This window comes from Sinocyclocheilus grahami, unplaced genomic scaffold (assembly GCF_001515645.1).
Source record: "Sinocyclocheilus grahami isolate Dianchi unplaced genomic scaffold, SAMN03320097.WGS_v1.1 scaffold68.1, whole genome shotgun sequence".
Classification (NCBI taxonomy): Eukaryota; Metazoa; Chordata; class Actinopteri; order Cypriniformes; family Cyprinidae; genus Sinocyclocheilus; species Sinocyclocheilus grahami.
Window position 1 is genome coordinate 1,344,518 of NW_015505247.1, and position 16,728 is coordinate 1,361,245.

Genomic DNA, 16,728 nt, shown 5'->3' on the forward strand with positions numbered 1-16,728 from the left:
CCAACTAACAAATGAGAACAAAACAAGCAATATATATCTATCTATCTATCTATCTATCTATCTATCTATCTTTATTCTGTCTAGTTGATGGAAGAATTATCATAAATATATTTACTTATTGATTATTATTATTATTGGCTTTTGTCATACTGCTGTAGCAATGCTCCACTCAAGGCTGTGCATTACAGTGTTTTGTAATGGTTCACTTTGTGCACACCTCTTACCTGTGGGCTAAAATGGCTTTATTTTATGTGCTAGAACAATATGAGAAGTGCAAAGATGTTTAAAAAGGCTGATTAGAGCATTTTTACACTCACCGTTAACACTGACCCGAGTGGTACACACTTGGATGACCTTCTTTAGGCTTTCCACATACTTCATGACCCCAGTTAAAAAAACTCTACGGTCCTCTGAGTATGCAGTGATCAACATGGATGGGTAAAGCTGTTAAAAAAAAGGAAAAGAAACAGTTGACTGCTGAATGATAAGACCCACACTGCACACAACCAATCAAAAGTTTGGGTTGCAGGGTTCTACAGCATTCGCGACTGAAAACTACTGCGTGCGACTATGAAAAAATATTTAGGAGCACCAGTGCGACTGACCCGATCATCATCATATTTGTGATTGCGATCAGGGGGTCTTCAAAGGTTTCTATGTGTTTTTGCAGCGTTGAGTTATGTATCACAGACATATCTCACCGTTGATTTTAATGCGAGATCGCGATGAACTAAGATGACTGACAGCTTTTAATGATTTTTAAGGGAGTTTGTAAATTAATTCATTACATTTATATAGCGCTTTTCTAGGCACTCAAAACACTAAGGCTAAATGTGATAGCCTACTGATTTAATACAACAGTTCAATAAACAAGAAGTTAATATTAAGTGACTTACATTGTCTGCGCATTTCCATTCAAACACAGCGGTGTTTCATTTAAGAATGAACTGCGTTTTTAAATGAATCTAGTGAGTCAGTGATTCATGATTACCGATTCATAAAGACAGTCACTTGCTTCGTTCCTGAATGAATCAGCCGTTCAAACGAATCAATGAATGATTCAGTGATAAAATCAGTGACTTGCCGCCACCTGCTGGCAGTTTTAGTTTCATTTTTAAAGTATCTTTCAGTTATTTAAATCATTTAATATTTCTATACTCAACATGAATTTATGGATTTAATTGCACTCATGCCACCTCTGAGCCTCGTTAAATGTCTGAAAATACACCTACAAGCCACTTTTGTGTTCTTCAGTGCCACCTCTGTACAAATTAATTTTGTTAATACTGATTTCATTTGATTGGTAACTTATTCTTCTTATTATACTTGTTCTTATTCTGTCATTTTTAAAAAGCTTATAAAATATATATATATTTTTTTAATTTGACATAAAAGATAACATACTTTTAATAAAATGCCATTACAAAGGTAAAAACAAATTTCCACTGTAAATCACTTTAAGGAGTCAAATATCACCTTGTAATGGGAAGGCACATTTTTTATCAAATTTTGGATTATTGATTAGAAGGTGCTCCTAAATTTTTGACTGTGCTCCTAAAAAGAAAAGTAAGCGTAGAGCCCTGGGTTGGCACGGTTTTTTAATGGTTTTGAAAATCTCTTATGCTCACCAAGACTGCATTTATTTGATTAAAAATACAGTATGAACTGTATATTTGTAAAATATTATTACAATTTAAAATGGCTGTTTTCTATTTGAATATATTTTAAAACGTAATTTACTCCTGTGATGGCAAATCTGAATTTTCAGCAGTCATTACTCCAGTTTTCAGTATCACATGATCCTTCAGAAATCATTATAATATAATATGCTCATTATAATATGCTGATTTGCTGCTCAAGAAACTTTTATTAGTATTATCAACGTTGAAAACAGTTGTGCTGCTTAATATTGAAACCGTGATGCATTTTTGCTTTCAGTATGTTGAACAGAAAATTAACAGCATTTATTTGAAACAGAAATCTTTTGTAACATTATAAATGCCTTTACTGTCACTTTTGATCAATTTAACACATCCTTGCTAAAAGTATTAATTTCGTTGAAAAAAAAAAATCATATTGACTCCAAACATTTGAATGGTAGTGGAAGTGACATCTAAGTGATTTACCTGAGGTATAATATTGTGACAGGGACAATAAGAGGCAATGTGTTCTCTTATAAGGGGGTCTCCACACTCCCCTCTCTCCTCTACAGTAAGCGGCAAGGAAGGGTCTTGCATTGTGCCAAGAACATCCAGAAAAGGTGCCTGCCGAGAATTACAATTTCATATAACTATGAAAATAAGGCTAAGGGAATGTGTAAGATTATGTATTAAAGATCCACCTGTAGAGTTACAGCTTTAAGAAGCTTGTGGGTTATGGTTGCACAGCACCCCCGCTAGGACAGCTCCAGCACTGCGAGCAGTGAGGGCGGTAAGAGCAGGATGAGACACTTCCAAGTGATGAAGAGTAAATGCAGGCAGCAAGATCTTCCACTCCCCTCCGCTTCTGTAGCACAGAACCCGCTTGACGCCACGCTAGACCACGCTCACTACCACCCCTGCCCCGTTACAAACAACACAAAGCACACAATAAAGATGCTTTGCCAACTGCTTATGTTGATATTAATACTCAAGGACTACAAATCCCAAGTATTTCAACATTCACTACTGTTCTCAATTTTGGGTCAGAAAGATATTTTAAAATAAATTAATGCTTTTATTCGGCAAAGATGCATTAAATTGATCAAAAGTAACAGAAAAGACATATATAATGTTACAAAAATTACTCTATTTCAAATAAATGTTATTCTTTTGAACTTTCTATTAATCAAATAATCCTGAAATCACGTTTCCACAAAAATATTAAGCAGCATATTAATAATAATAATAATAATAATAAGCACCAAATTAGCATATTAGAATGATTACTGAAGGATCACTGAAGACTGGAGTAATGACGCTGAAAATTCAGCTTTGCCTTCACAGGAATAAATTACATTTTAAATTATATTAAAACAGCAGTTCTTTTAAATTGTAATATTTCATAATATTTGTGTTTTTACTGTATTATTGAACAAATAAATGCAGTCTTGATGAGCATAAGAGACTTCTTTTTAAATATTAAAAAAGTCTAACTGATCCCAAACTGTCTAACTGATTCAACGGTAATGCACCTATGAAAAAAGATGATTAGAGTTGTAGTTCAGTACCTGACATGGCAGTAGGCCAGAGCCCAGCCGTCCTCCAGCAGCAGTCTCTTCTCAGGACTGAAGGCCATATTGAGTTCAACACCATAAGCTCCATATACATGCATGAGCAGTGGAGCCTTATGCAGCTCAGATAATGCCTGCATGCGGAGGAGAGTCAAAGGCACCATTGTACCATCCTAAAAACACAGTACCTATTTGTACCACAATACCTTTAAGACTTCTCACATTTAAATGACTCATACCTGACTGGCTGCCTGCAGGCGTGTCGTGTTAAACTCAGTGAGGGAGATGTACTTGGTGTTGTCCTCTGTTACGGAGAGCTTTTGTTCTCTGGAGGAATAGCGGTAGCGTACAGGTGGGTGCACTGGGGAGGACAGGAGGAAAGCAAATGACCCTCTGTCCACAGTTCCAACACGCTGCGGCGATAAATCACAGGCCCAGTGAGGAAGCTAAGAGCAAAACAGAAACATTAATGGAGTCTACAGCCCAAGGTCCTTTTAATATATCAAAGAGATTTACTGAACGTGAAGTTTCAGGTTGATACTTCATGCCATTTTCATGGCGAGAAATGAATAAAAGCAACATCTAAACTTGACAACATGAATAAAATACTTCTAAGAAAAAGACAGCAAAAATAAACTATATCATATAACTAACTAAAAGTGCATGCTTACTTTATAGTAAAGGTTTCAAGGTTCAATGAGATTCTAGGTCTTTCAAAATCTATGCTGTATTTCAAATTAATAACTGTACATGATGCTGTTCCTGGAACTTGAGAAGATGTTGAGATTTATCATTTGTAAAAGTATATAATTTACACACTTTGCACCACTTCAGTTGCTTACCTCTGAATTTTCTGGAACAATTGCAAACTTCCTATGAACCGAATGCAACCGAGTTTCTGTAGTTGGGCTTTAGACAGCTCCACTGTAGTCTGAGAGGATCCCTAAATCATCAAAGTCTGTTTTTATTATTATGTATGCCATTGTGTGTGTGTGGGTGTGTGTATATATATATGTATGTATGTATGTATGTATGTGTGTGTGTGTATATATATATATATAATTAACAATTACATTTTAATTTAATAATTACATCCCTTGTATACAGTCATATATTTCTAACCCTAATTTCTTGATCTTAATTTAAAAATGTTATGCTATTAACTACACATTAATATTGCGGGTGTGTTGGCTATTTCTGCATTTTTAAATATCTTCGAATACATGCTTTAACATCTGCTATGTCATCTGACTTCGTACTGATGCAGTCAGACATGATTTATTCCCAATTTGCATTCGGATTCAGTCTGCTGTTAGTTTTGTCCTTTCCTTGTCTGCATTCGCACTATTGTAAGTAATATATATTTCATTGCAGTTTGTTTTAAATACAAAGGACAACAGTACATGGAACGAAAACATAACCGTGTAGAGTAAGTCGATCCTACCTCAGTGTAAAGACGCGAGATAAATGGGTGCATGTTCCTCCGATGTATATTGCGTGAAAATGATCGCAAAAGCAGCAGACATGAGGAACTGATCAGATTCATTTAATGCAGCAATCTGTCACTGTCTAATTAGTGATTCATTTAGCAATCAGACTGAATCAGTCCGAACGGTTGCAGAATAATCAGGGTATCTTCCGTCCAATCAATTTTTGTTTTAATATTGAAATCTGAAAAATGAAAAACGGGCACATATTTCGTTTTTCAATTATTCAAACAAAACGAAAAATCAAGAGTCCGGATTAATTTTTCGTTTTTACATTCAGGGATAGAAAACGAATAAACAACTTGAATATTCGATCTCTACATGTGGGCGGGAATGAAACGCCCCTCTCTGCTAATTGGTCAACCAAACATTACAACATAATAATAGTCCTAAAAAAACCTTAATAATAGTCCTCCGCTTCTATTGATTCTTAACATGTTTATTTCTACTACATTTTATCCAACCATAGACGTAATAAATGCATTATTCATTTATTATGTCTGTGTATTTAATTAATTTATTATTTATTATGTCTATGGAATCAACAACTCTGACATGAACCGACACCCGACTCTTTTGGACATGTTCAACTGAAAACGAACCAAGAACATATTAGTGAACTGAATTAGTTGAAAAAAAGTATTATTTTTTATTGTTTAATGTGAAGTACAATTGATATTTAGTTCCTAAATTGCTAATTTATGAGCTGAATGGCTGCAACAGTCTCAGCCGGAACACATGAATTTAAAATAAACACCAGAATATGCTCATTAATGTGGCTGTATTTCAAAACTTTTTTTTTATTTTTTATTGCTTGAAGAACATAAATACCAAATAAATAACAGTAAGAAAAATCTTAATACAATTCAAAGAAATCCAAATAGTATGGAGGACGAAACCTGCAAAAACAATAAATAAATAAATAAAATAAATTGGTGGACAAATGGAAAATGTTTAAGGAAATGCTAAACTCCTCCTATTTATTTTCCTTTGATCACTCGTTTATTTCTGAATGTAGTTCCGCATTTATTTTTCCTCTGCACAACATGCTAATGAGAGGGTGTCAACCATGGACTTGCTCGGGTCTTGTGATAGCTGGGGGCGTGGCTTTCCCGCTGACAGGAGATGAATGCATGGTGTTAATCCAGTATAGCCTAGTAAAGTCACTTTTGCCATTCAACAGAGCAAGATACATAGAAAAACTGAGCCGTATTGTCCGTATAGTATCTTTGACTTTACAAACAGGAATGGCCAGAGGTGTCATTCCCCGGCACTCGATATTCGCAAATCTAGGGACCATCTCTAAAGCTACATACGACATTGGTATACACTTTTCTAACTTCAGTAGCATTTGAGGAAAATTACTTACTGTAACACAACCAACTGTGAAGTGGTCATATAGGTCTCGGTTATAATGCACACCTTTTAGAATTTTCCTCAAATGCTCATTGCCCACCAATTTATTTTATTTATTTGGCTACTTTAATCACCCATTTATTTATTTGCATATTTATTTATTGTTTTTGCAGGTTTCGTCCTCCATAAAATAGCAGCATAACAAAAAACACATAGATAAACAAAATAAATATAACAGGAAAAGTAAGAATTACAAGTAATCCTACAATACAAGGGGCTTAATCATCAAAAAATACCTTCAAAAGATTACATAGTTTAAGGGCTTTTTTATGACACATGAGCTTTAAAGTAATAAAATGGGGTAATTGGCCAAAATCACAATATTATTAACCAAAAATTCAACATCACAATTCCGACAAAAGGACAAATATTTTTCAGTTTTAAAATCAAAGTCAGGTATTACATCCTTCAAACTTAACGAAGCATAGAGGTCATCCCATTATTTTTTAGAGAATTTGCATAAATAAAACAAATGTTCCAATGACTCTGTGTCTGCTTCACAAAAGGTGCATCCATTACAGTATTTCAAAACTAATATGCTAGGAAAAAAGCTTTTTGAATCTGTTCTTTGAAACGAACTGTTCAAAAGAACCGATTCGCGGAAATGAGTCGGAATCCCCATCACTAATGGCGCTAAAATATGACATCTGGCCCAGGCAAGAGTAATCGAATCAACAATCATAGATGATAGCCGATAGAGCGGAGTGTTCGACGACTATGGTAATGAACTGGATTTCCTTTCCTCCTGCAACAAGAGGAGGTGGTGTACGGAAGTAGCATGGGGTTTATTACTAAGCAACAGAGACCAGCGCATACCGGCGAATTGGTAAAAACGGTAACGTTAGTAAACTGTACAATCGACTTTAACCACATTCAGAGAACATATGCCAAATAAGCCTTCGCTTAGACTCTGCGTTCCGTTGTCGTTATACTGTGATAAGTTATTTCCCGCGTGAGATAGGATCAGATCGAGCAGGTTGCTCTGTCATGAATACATTTAAAGATCCCCCGTTTGCTGCGACAGAAATGCACGCGAACAATCTCCAAAATCACGACTCTCACTGTGGAACCGATGTGGCCCGTGCACGCTGGGCTCTTCTGCGACAGGTGAGGGGCGTTTAGTGAATCTCCTTCAATATGCAGCTGATTGCGTGTGTTTGGTTCAATACGCGTAAATGTAATGCGTTATATAATGCGTTTTTCACGTTAGACATATGGATTCATGTGTCTCAGTAGTAGCATTTTGTGCATCTCTCACAATACAGGTTCTGAAACATAAGCAGCTCGACAGTTCAGATGTTCAGCAGGTGTCAGTGCGAAGATTCTCCTCCTTTAACCTGTTCTCCAGGAGCAGGGTCACTCCCACAGAGACGGACGAGCCATCGGGCCATCAGTGGGTGGAGTACAGAAGTGCAGTCTTTCCTCAGTACAGTGCCTTACTCAGGTATGCTGGAGAAAGTGTTGAGTACACTGGAGCAGATGAAGCAATTTTAGCTTTAGGACTTTCGTGGACTTGTAGTTTTAAGGCATAGGTCTCACAAAAGCAAATTCTGCCATCTTCTACTCCCTCGTGTTGTTCTAAACCCATATGATATATATATTTTTTTTCTGTCAAACACAAAAGGTACATTTTCGAAGTATGCTCACTACTTTTTTTCCATGCAATGAAAGTGAACGGAGACCAGAGTTGTCAAACTCCAAAAAAAAAAAATTAATATAATAAAAAAGCACCATAGAAGAACCATGAAGGTTACCATATTCCAAGTCTAAATGAAATTTAAGTCGGAACTCATGCTAAGTATGAAAATATTTCACATTTCATATATTTCTCTGAAAATATATTCATCCTTTCCTTACATTATGGATTGGACATTCTGCGAATAAGCATTTGTATTTGTTTCAGAATGGGTGAACTATGAAATAATAATAATTTTTTGGTTTAACTGCTTCATTAAGTCTTTTGCTTATGTCAGTATAATTATTAAATGCATTAATTTGATCACATTTCATTTAGCTAACACTAATGTTTTGTAATTATCGCATTATATATTTACAACTCTAACATTTTTATTAATGCATTTCAGAGACGATCTTGGTCCAATTAGAGTGAATGAGGTGCTCAGCAGCTTTGACAACACAGGAAATGTCTGTGAGTGACTCTTCTATGCATGTTCATGTATTCATATGACAGTTTTTTTTTGTGTGAAACTGATCACATAGAGGTAATCATGTTCTTTTAATGCAGTCTGACTACTTTCTGATTATGAATGAACTATATTTCACTGTAATCTTAAACAGAACATATCCTATGGCAGGCAGCAGGGGGTCAGATCAAGCTGCAGCTCCATCATGCACCAGAGGCAGGCACACTTGAGCCTTAGAAGTACCTAATTATAAGCAACTTATTGACTCCTCCTGTCTGTGCCAGGAGTGTTAAAGTACCTTTTCTTTCCCAGCACACGTCTGAACAACAATACAATTAAATAAGCAATGTACATATCAGGGAAAATTACAGCAAATATTTAAGTTGGCCAAATTGAAACCTTATAAGTGAATATAGGTGACTGAACAAAGTTGCACAATCAACTAGTTGCAGAAACAATTAACTGATTCCATTGTTTCCCATGAATTGTAATTCCTGTTTACTGTAAATATATTTATGCCATCTCTGTGTATTAAATGGTCAGCGAAATGCACATTTTCATGCTATACGCTACTGTTCAAAAGTTTGGGGTCAGTACGTTTTTTTTTGTTAAAAAAAATATTTTTAATACCGTACTTTTATTCAGCATGGATGCATTCAACTTAATAAAAGTGACAGTAAAGACATTTCTAATGTTACAAATAAATGCTGTTCTTTTGAACTTTCTATTAATCAAATATGACATGATTAAATAAATGCAGCCTTGGTAAACATAAGGAAAAAAACAATAACCTTTTACAGACCCCAAACTTTATGCAGTGTATATACAAGTTTAGATGTTCTACACAGCAGTATATTGTGTAGCTGACTCTGATAAATTTGCTGTGCAAAGACAAAACACAATAACTTCTATTTTGTCCAAACAGAATTATGATTGAAATCCAGTCTCTTAGGCTGTGATCTATACTGTAACTGACTGGTTTTGCTCAGCTGTGCTCAGATTCAGAGAAAATTAGTGGTAAAATGTATATGAAACCTTTTCCTTAAATTAAGCAATTATAGTTACTGTGCTTTGCCTTTGAAGTGCAGTACTGAAGTGACCGTTCACTTAGAAATGTAAATTCTGTTATCATTTATTTACCCTCATCTTATTCCAAACCTGTATGACTTTCGTTATTCTGTTGAGCACGAAAGCAGTTTTCAGCAGATACCCCAGTGGCTCAGATGTTTTTAGTTGACATTTATCTGAAACTTTTTTTTTGTCAGATGTCCAGGATAGTGTGGTCCTATACTGATTTCCAGTGGCTTGTGGACTGATATGCCTTGAAATATTTGTCTCTTTTACTGGATTAGCGAAAAGGGGCAGCATGGCTCTCTTCTACGGCAGGGTCATCGCTTCTCTTTTCAGACCTTCCTCTCAACCACCCTTAATGGATCTTACGCACTGGTAAGCCCAAACATCTCCCCCTATGTCCTTGTCAGCTCAGCTGGGCAGGCGCATTGTCTGCAAAGGGGGGTGCCCCATGTATTACCCACCCTACATACCCATTTTAAAGTCCTCGTCTCAGGATTTGACAAGCCGAAAGGTCTCTATGTCCTCTGAGGCACTGAATGTGGATTAGCTATCCAAATGTATGGATTACGATGATCCAACTTGTCAGGGTTGGAAGGGTTGGCGGTGCTGTGGGTTTAAGTGCTGTTGTTTCCAGCAGGGATCAAGAGGAACACAAAAGGTCTTATCTGAACATGCTGGGTGGACATGAAGAGCTTTAGAGAGGCTTGTTGACCACTGGTTTGGATTCAAACATCAGCTCTTCCACTGTCATGTGCTTGGGTCAGAGTTGGTTTAAAAACTAAAGAGAAAATATAGTTGTTGCATACGTAGTCATTTTAGAAGAGCTCTTTGCAGCCAGATAATGTAGTTACAACATCTACCAGCACGTGCTAACGAGACAATAGGTGCTTTCACACAGTCTTTTCCAGAAAATGACTTGTAAATTGCTATTTAGAGATCATGTGTGAACAAAGCATGAGATTACCAGTATAAGCATGTAAGAAATCTGCTTTGGAACAGTGATTAAGTTTGTGATTTTACAGTGAACTCTGGTGCTTTTTAATTGTTTTTTGAAAGCATTAGAAAATGTTATAGATGGCTATGCATCATTGGTCATTGCTCAAAAAGTGCAATGACCAAAAATGTTGTCAAAAAATGTTGTCAAATTGCACAGATAGTGAAAATAAAGTGCTTCTCCTTTACCGTTTACTGGTATTTTGGTGCTGATGAGTGAATGTAACAATAAAATAAAAATACTGTTACTTGTATTAACTGCATATGTGTTATATATATATATATATACTGGAAAAATAAATATATAATTATAAAAGAATAATTTTCCAAGTTTAATGTTTGAAAGCGGCCTGTACTATCCAGCCAAACCTTTGCCGCTTAACTCCAACTCTTTTGCAAGGCTGGATTCCAATGGTTGACTAGTCATCAAACAATCAACTGGTTGATTAGTGAGGTCAGCTAGTTAACACTCTCATAAAAGTTGTATCTTTAAATTTATGCTCTTTAAAGCACCGATAAAATAAAAATACTGTTACTTGTATTAACTGCATATGTGTTATATATATATACTGGAAAAATAAATATATAATTATAAAAGAATAATTTTCCAAGTTTAATGTTTGAAAGCGGCCTGTACTATCCAGCCAAACCTTTGCCGCTTAACTCCAACTCTTTTGCAAGGCTGGATTCCAATGGTTGACTAGTCATCAAACAATCAACTGGTTGATTAGTGAGGTCAGCTAGTTAACACTCTCATAAAAGTTGTATCTTTAAATTTATGCTCTTTAAAGCACCATCGCTGCAGTCATACAGTACATCTTTGTCCGATACATCACGTCTTGTACTGTATTTTAATAGCGTTCAACAATACTAAACAAACAAAACATGGGGTAGCATATTTCATGTTTTTTTCACAAAATACTACCACAAAATACAAACCTCGGTGGGTATTGGTAGGATACTATTAGCCAGTCTAGTCAGGGTCTTTATCCTGCATCCTGAGTTAAAACATTCTTTAGAGGGGTCACATGATGGGGTGGAGGAACTGATCCCCATTAAAAGCACGACATTCAGGCTTACTAACAGGCAGCGCTCAGTCTCAGCAGGATTTCCTCAGAATCCATGCAGTTATCACGAATCCATGTGTGATGTGACTTTTTCATAGCTTAGTAAGTGTTCTTAGTGTGTGTGTATTTTTATTTGAATCATGACTTTGTTTGTGTGTGTTCAGTGGTCTCCACTCACATGCCCATCTGTTTTACCCCCTGCTTGGGCAATTATGTAGATTGGGGGACCCGGTGTACTAATTGTTCAGATTGAGGCTGTCCAACGAGGCCTGGTTAGACCTGCAGAGGTCAGAGGTCTGGCTCTCCATCTCTGCCTTATTCTCCTCTCCTGTGTCGGTGAGAGTTAATTAACGCTGCTCTCAGACTGTTTACAGGATGGCTCGCTGCCCAGACTCAAGCCTTCATTACTGCAGACCTGCCTGTTGAACGTGTGCAAGTAGGGTCCAAAATTAACACTCATGAAGTGCAGAGTTCCAGTCAGAATTGTCTTTGGCGAGTAAATAAAACAGTTTCTCGCCAGTTGGCTGTAAACTTTATTAGGAACTGCCTCGTTATTGTAAGCAGCATCATGAGCAATTGAAATCATTCAGATTGAATGTGTATATATATATAGATATATACCCACCATTTCACTTTGTCACTTTCCACAGGACCTTGTTTTCATAGTATTATAGTACCGTATTATTTATTCTCATAATTTGGATTAAAATATTACATCTTTAGGAATTTAGGAAAACTGTAGGATTTTAATCTCAAGCAAGGTCTATTGAGATTCGGTTTTCCTATTTCAATTATGCTATATTATAATATTATAATTCAATATTTTAGTTATATCGTCATGTGACACTAAAATGTTTTTTCAGTTTATTCAAAGTTAGTTTTGAACCCTGTCTGTAAGAGCTCTGTGTTAAAGTTTACAAAAGCTCATCATACACAGTGAAAGTGTCTTCAATCAGTGCCACTGGTGAAAAGGCCAAGAACTGCTTTCATAATAAAGCCACCTACAGGAAATTTTGCCTGTGTTTGAGTGACCCAGAACTGACCAGGACTCTGTGCTGAATGATAAATGACTGACCCAGATTAATGTTATGTGAAGCATTATGTGAAGCCTTATTATAAAACATAACGTTCTTTTTCTGACTATGTGCAAGATGGCATTATAAAAGGATTTGCTGCTCTATATAAGCACGAGTATAAAAGCAAATGTTCTTAATCACGGCTACAGGGGTCAGCAGTGGGGTGAGCTGTATCAGAGCTAAGAGACGTGATAAAGGGAACCCTGAAAGAAAGAAATTACAGTACTAGACTTTGCAGGGATATTGTGCGGGGTCTAATGCCACAGTAATTACCAACATACCTTAGCAGCCAGGTAACACTTTTTTTCTTTTGTTGCAAAGGTCCCTTCTAGTCTGGAATTAGAAGGGAGGGGGGGTGAATGAAGAAAGTAATAACACCCTAGAAATACACTCTCCAGACTTGATTATTAGACTTTTTCTCCATCATTTTTCAAGTTTTAACAATCAACTGGTTGATTAGTGAGGTCAGCTAGTTAACACTCTCATAAAAGTTGTATCTTTAAATTTATGCTCTTTAAAGCACCATCGCTGCAGTCATACAGTACATCTTTGTCCGATACATCACGTCTTGTACTGTATTTTAATAGCGTTCAACAATACTAAACAAACAAAACATGGGGTAGCATATTTCATGTTTTTTTCACAAAATACTACCACAAAATACAAACCTCGGTGGGTATTGGTAGGATACTATTAGCCAGTCTAGTCAGGGTCTTTATCCTGCATCCTGAGTTAAAACATTCTTTAGAGGGGTCACATGATGGGGTGGAGGAACTGATCCCCATTAAAAGCACGACATTCAGGCTTACTAACAGGCAGCGCTCAGTCTCAGCAGGGTTTCCTCAGAATCCATGCAGTTATCACGAATCCATGTGTGATGTGACTTTTTCATAGCTTAGTAAGTGTTATTAGTGTGTGTGTATTTTTATTTGAATCATGACTTTGTTTGTGTGTGTTCAGTGGTCTCCACTCACATGCCCATCTGTTTTACCCCCTGCTTGGGCAATTATGTAGATTGGGGGACCCGGTGTACTAATTGTTCAGATTGAGGCTGTCCAACGAGGCCTGGTTAGACCTGCAGAGGTCAGAGGTCTGGCTCTCCATCTCTGCCTTATTCTCCTCTCCTGTGTCGGTGAGAGTTAATTAACGCTGCTCTCAGACTGTTTACAGGATGGCTCGCTGACCAGACTCAAGCCTTCATTACTGCAGACCTGCCTGTTGAACGTGTGCAAGTAGGGTCCAAAATTAACACTCATGAAGTGCAGAGTTCCAGTCAGAATTGTCTTTGGCGAGTAAATAAAACAGTTTCTCGCCAGTTGGCTGTAAACTTTATTAGGAACTGCCTCGTTATTGTAAGCAGCATCATGAGCAATTGAAATCATTCAGATTGAATGTGTGTATATATATATACCCACCATTTCACTTTGTCACTTTCCACAGGACCTTGTTTTCATAGTATTATAGTACCGTATTCTTTATTCTCATAATTTGGATTAAAATATTACATCTTTAGGAAAAAGTGAAAACTGTAGGATTTTAATCTCAAGCAAGGTCTATTGAGATTCGGTTTTCCTATTTCAATTATGCTATATTATAATACTACATATCAATATTTTAGTTATATCGTCATGTGACACTAAAATGTTTTTTCAGTTTATTCAAAGTTAGTTTTGAACCCTGTCTGTAAGAGCTCTGTGTTAAAGTTTCCAAAAGCTCATCATACACAGTGAAAGTGTCTTCAATCAGTGCCACTTTGGCGAGTAAATAAAACAGTTTCTCGCCAATTGGCTGTAAACTTTATTAGGAACTGCCTCGTTATTGTAAGCAGCATCATGAGCAATTGAAATCATTCAGATTGAATGTGTATATATATATAGATATATACCCACCATTTCACTTTGTCACTTTCCACAGGACCTTGTTTTCATAGTATTATAGTACCGTATTATTTATTCTCATAATTTGGATTAAAATATTACATCTTTAGGAAAAAGTGAAAACTGTAGGATTTTAATCTCAAGCAAGGTCTATTGAGATTCGGTTTTCCTATTTCAATTATGCTATATTATAATACTACATATCAATATTTTAGTTATATCGTCATGTGACACTAAAATGTTTTTTCAGTTTATTCAAAGTTAGTTTTGAACCCTGTCTGTAAGAGCTCTGTGTTAAAGTTTACAAAAGCTCATCATACACAGTGAAAGTGTCTTCAATCAGTGCCACTGGTGAAAAGGCCAAGAACTGCTTTCATAATAAAGCCACCTACAGGAAATTTTGCCTGTGTTTGAGTGACCCAGAACTGACCAGGACTCTGTGCTGAATGATAAATGACTGACCCAGATTAATGTTATGTGAAGCATTATGTGAAGCCTTATTATAAAACATAACGTTCTTTTTCTGACTATGTGCAAGATGGCATTATAAAAGGATTTGCTGCTCTATATAAGCACGAGTATAAAAGCAAATGTTCTTAATCACGGCTACAGGGGTCAGCAGTGGGGTGAGCTGTATCAGAGCTAAGAGACGTGATAAAGGGAACCCTGAAAGAAAGAAATTACAGTACTAGACTTTGCAGGGATATTGTGCGGGGTCTAATGCCACAGTAATTACCAACATACCTTAGCAGCCAGGTAACACTTTTTTTCTTTTGTTGCAAAGGTCCCTTCTAGTCTGGAATTAGAAGGGAGGGGGGGTGAATGAAGAAAGTAATAACACCCTAGAAATACACTCTCCAGACTTGATTATTAGACTTTTTCTCCATCATTTTTCAAGTTTTATGCACCTTTTGCCCCTCAAGCATTACATTTGTGACTATTCACTTGCTGTGACCAAAAGCTCATCATACACAGTGAAAGTGTCTTCAATCAGTGCCACTGGTGAAAAGGCCAAGAACTGCTTTCATAATAAAGCCACCTACAGGAAATTTTGCCTGTGTTTGAGTGATCCAGAACTGACCAGGACTCTGTGCTGAATGATAAATGACTGACCCAGATTAATGTTATGTGAAGCATTATGTGAAGCCTTATTATAAAACATAACGTTCTTTTTCTGACTATGTGCAAGATGGCATTATAAAAGGATTTGCTGCTCTATATAAGCACGAGTATAAAAGCAAATATTCTTAATCACGGCTACAGGGGTCAGCAGTGGGGTGAGCTGTATCAGAGCTAAGAGACGTGATAAAGGGAACCCTGAAAGAAAGAAATTACAGTACTAGACTTTGCAGGGATATTGTGCGGGGTCTAATGCCACAGTAATTACCAACATACCTTAGCAGCCAGGTAACACTTTTTTTCTTTTGTTGCAAAGGTCCCTTCTAGTCTGGAATTAGAAGGGAGGGGGGGTGAATGAAGAAAGTAATAACACCCTAGAAATACACTCTCCAGACTTGATTATTAGACTTTTTCTCCATCATTTTTCAAGTTTTATGCACCTTTTGCCCCTCAAGCATTACATTTGTGACTATTCACTTGCTGTGAACTAACTAGACTCAAAGGTAACGCTAGATTTGATTAAATTTATGGAGTTTGCATAATTTTTGACACAAAGATGTAAATTAGTTTGATGATTTTACTACAGGTAAAGGGTGTTTAAAACCTTCCAAAAGCAACAGTGTTGTCAAGAAGTGTCTAACGTGCATTTGGCATATTCTAGGTAGTGCAAAGATTAAGTGTAAGCAAGGGAACTTACATTTATGCCACTAGTATCTTGATGATAAATAATTTATATTTTTGTTTTGACATCTGAGAGTTCTAACACATACACAATCTCTGGATGTATTATTGATTAATAAAAAGTAATGTATAAAAATCTTGATGCCAAATCAGAATGATATTAATATTCATAAGCTCAGCCTTCTCCATTTAGTGATGTCACAACCCACTCAATCATTTTATCAGATGGTATTTACATGATACTCCAAGCTACTTCAAAGAATACCGTGGTACTTCCATGGTACGTGTGCAGAAACTATAATTGTACCGTGATACATGCCCCAAAAACCATTCTGTTGTACCATGACCAAAGAACCATAGTAGCATTGTGGTACATTTAAGAACTTTTATTTTTTGTATGGAGAACAACAGGTTACACATAGGCCTCTCCTTCTCTGTGAGTGAATGTGTGCCTGTGTGTTTCTGGACTCCCATTGGACTTGTAAGTAATGTAGTTAATTTGTCTCTCATTTTTCTGTGTCTATCAGAGTGCACTTTTCTGTCATCACATTGGTACGCTTGTGGAACCCCCCCCCCCCCCCCC

The 16,728-nt window shown here is 36.5% G+C and overlaps 1 protein-coding gene and 2 long non-coding RNA genes across 3 annotated transcripts in view; 1 reads left to right on the plus strand and 2 right to left on the minus strand.

Annotated features, from left to right (window-relative positions):
- LOC107585254 (uncharacterized) overlaps positions 1–3,885 on the minus strand; it is a 6,462-nt gene extending 2,577 nt beyond the window's left edge. Inside the window, exons 1-5 of the long non-coding RNA XR_001609224.1 lie at positions 3,451–3,885; positions 3,209–3,384; positions 2,342–2,557; positions 2,127–2,264; positions 318–444 (exon numbers count right to left, since the gene is read on the minus strand). This is a non-coding gene — a long non-coding RNA (uncharacterized lncRNA). The remainder of the gene's footprint in view (positions 1–317; positions 445–2,126; positions 2,265–2,341; positions 2,558–3,208; positions 3,385–3,450) is intronic.
- A 68-nt stretch (positions 3,886–3,953) lies between these two features.
- On the minus strand, positions 3,954–4,791 carry LOC107585293 (uncharacterized). The gene is made up of 3 exons (XR_001609227.1): positions 4,656–4,791; positions 4,054–4,154; positions 3,954–3,979 (listed from the first exon to the last, which is right to left on the minus strand). It is a non-coding gene; the product is annotated as an uncharacterized lncRNA (long non-coding RNA).
- Positions 4,792–6,886: 2,095 nt separating this feature from the next.
- Positions 6,887–16,728, plus strand: part of LOC107585255 (calmodulin-lysine N-methyltransferase-like) — a 121,305-nt gene continuing 111,463 nt past the window's right edge. Inside the window, exons 1-3 of the mRNA XM_016272198.1 lie at positions 6,887–7,221; positions 7,380–7,558; positions 8,199–8,263. Coding sequence (XP_016127684.1) covers positions 7,102–7,221; positions 7,380–7,558; positions 8,199–8,263 — 364 coding nt within the window. The 5' untranslated portion in view covers positions 6,887–7,101. The remainder of the gene's footprint in view (positions 7,222–7,379; positions 7,559–8,198; positions 8,264–16,728) is intronic.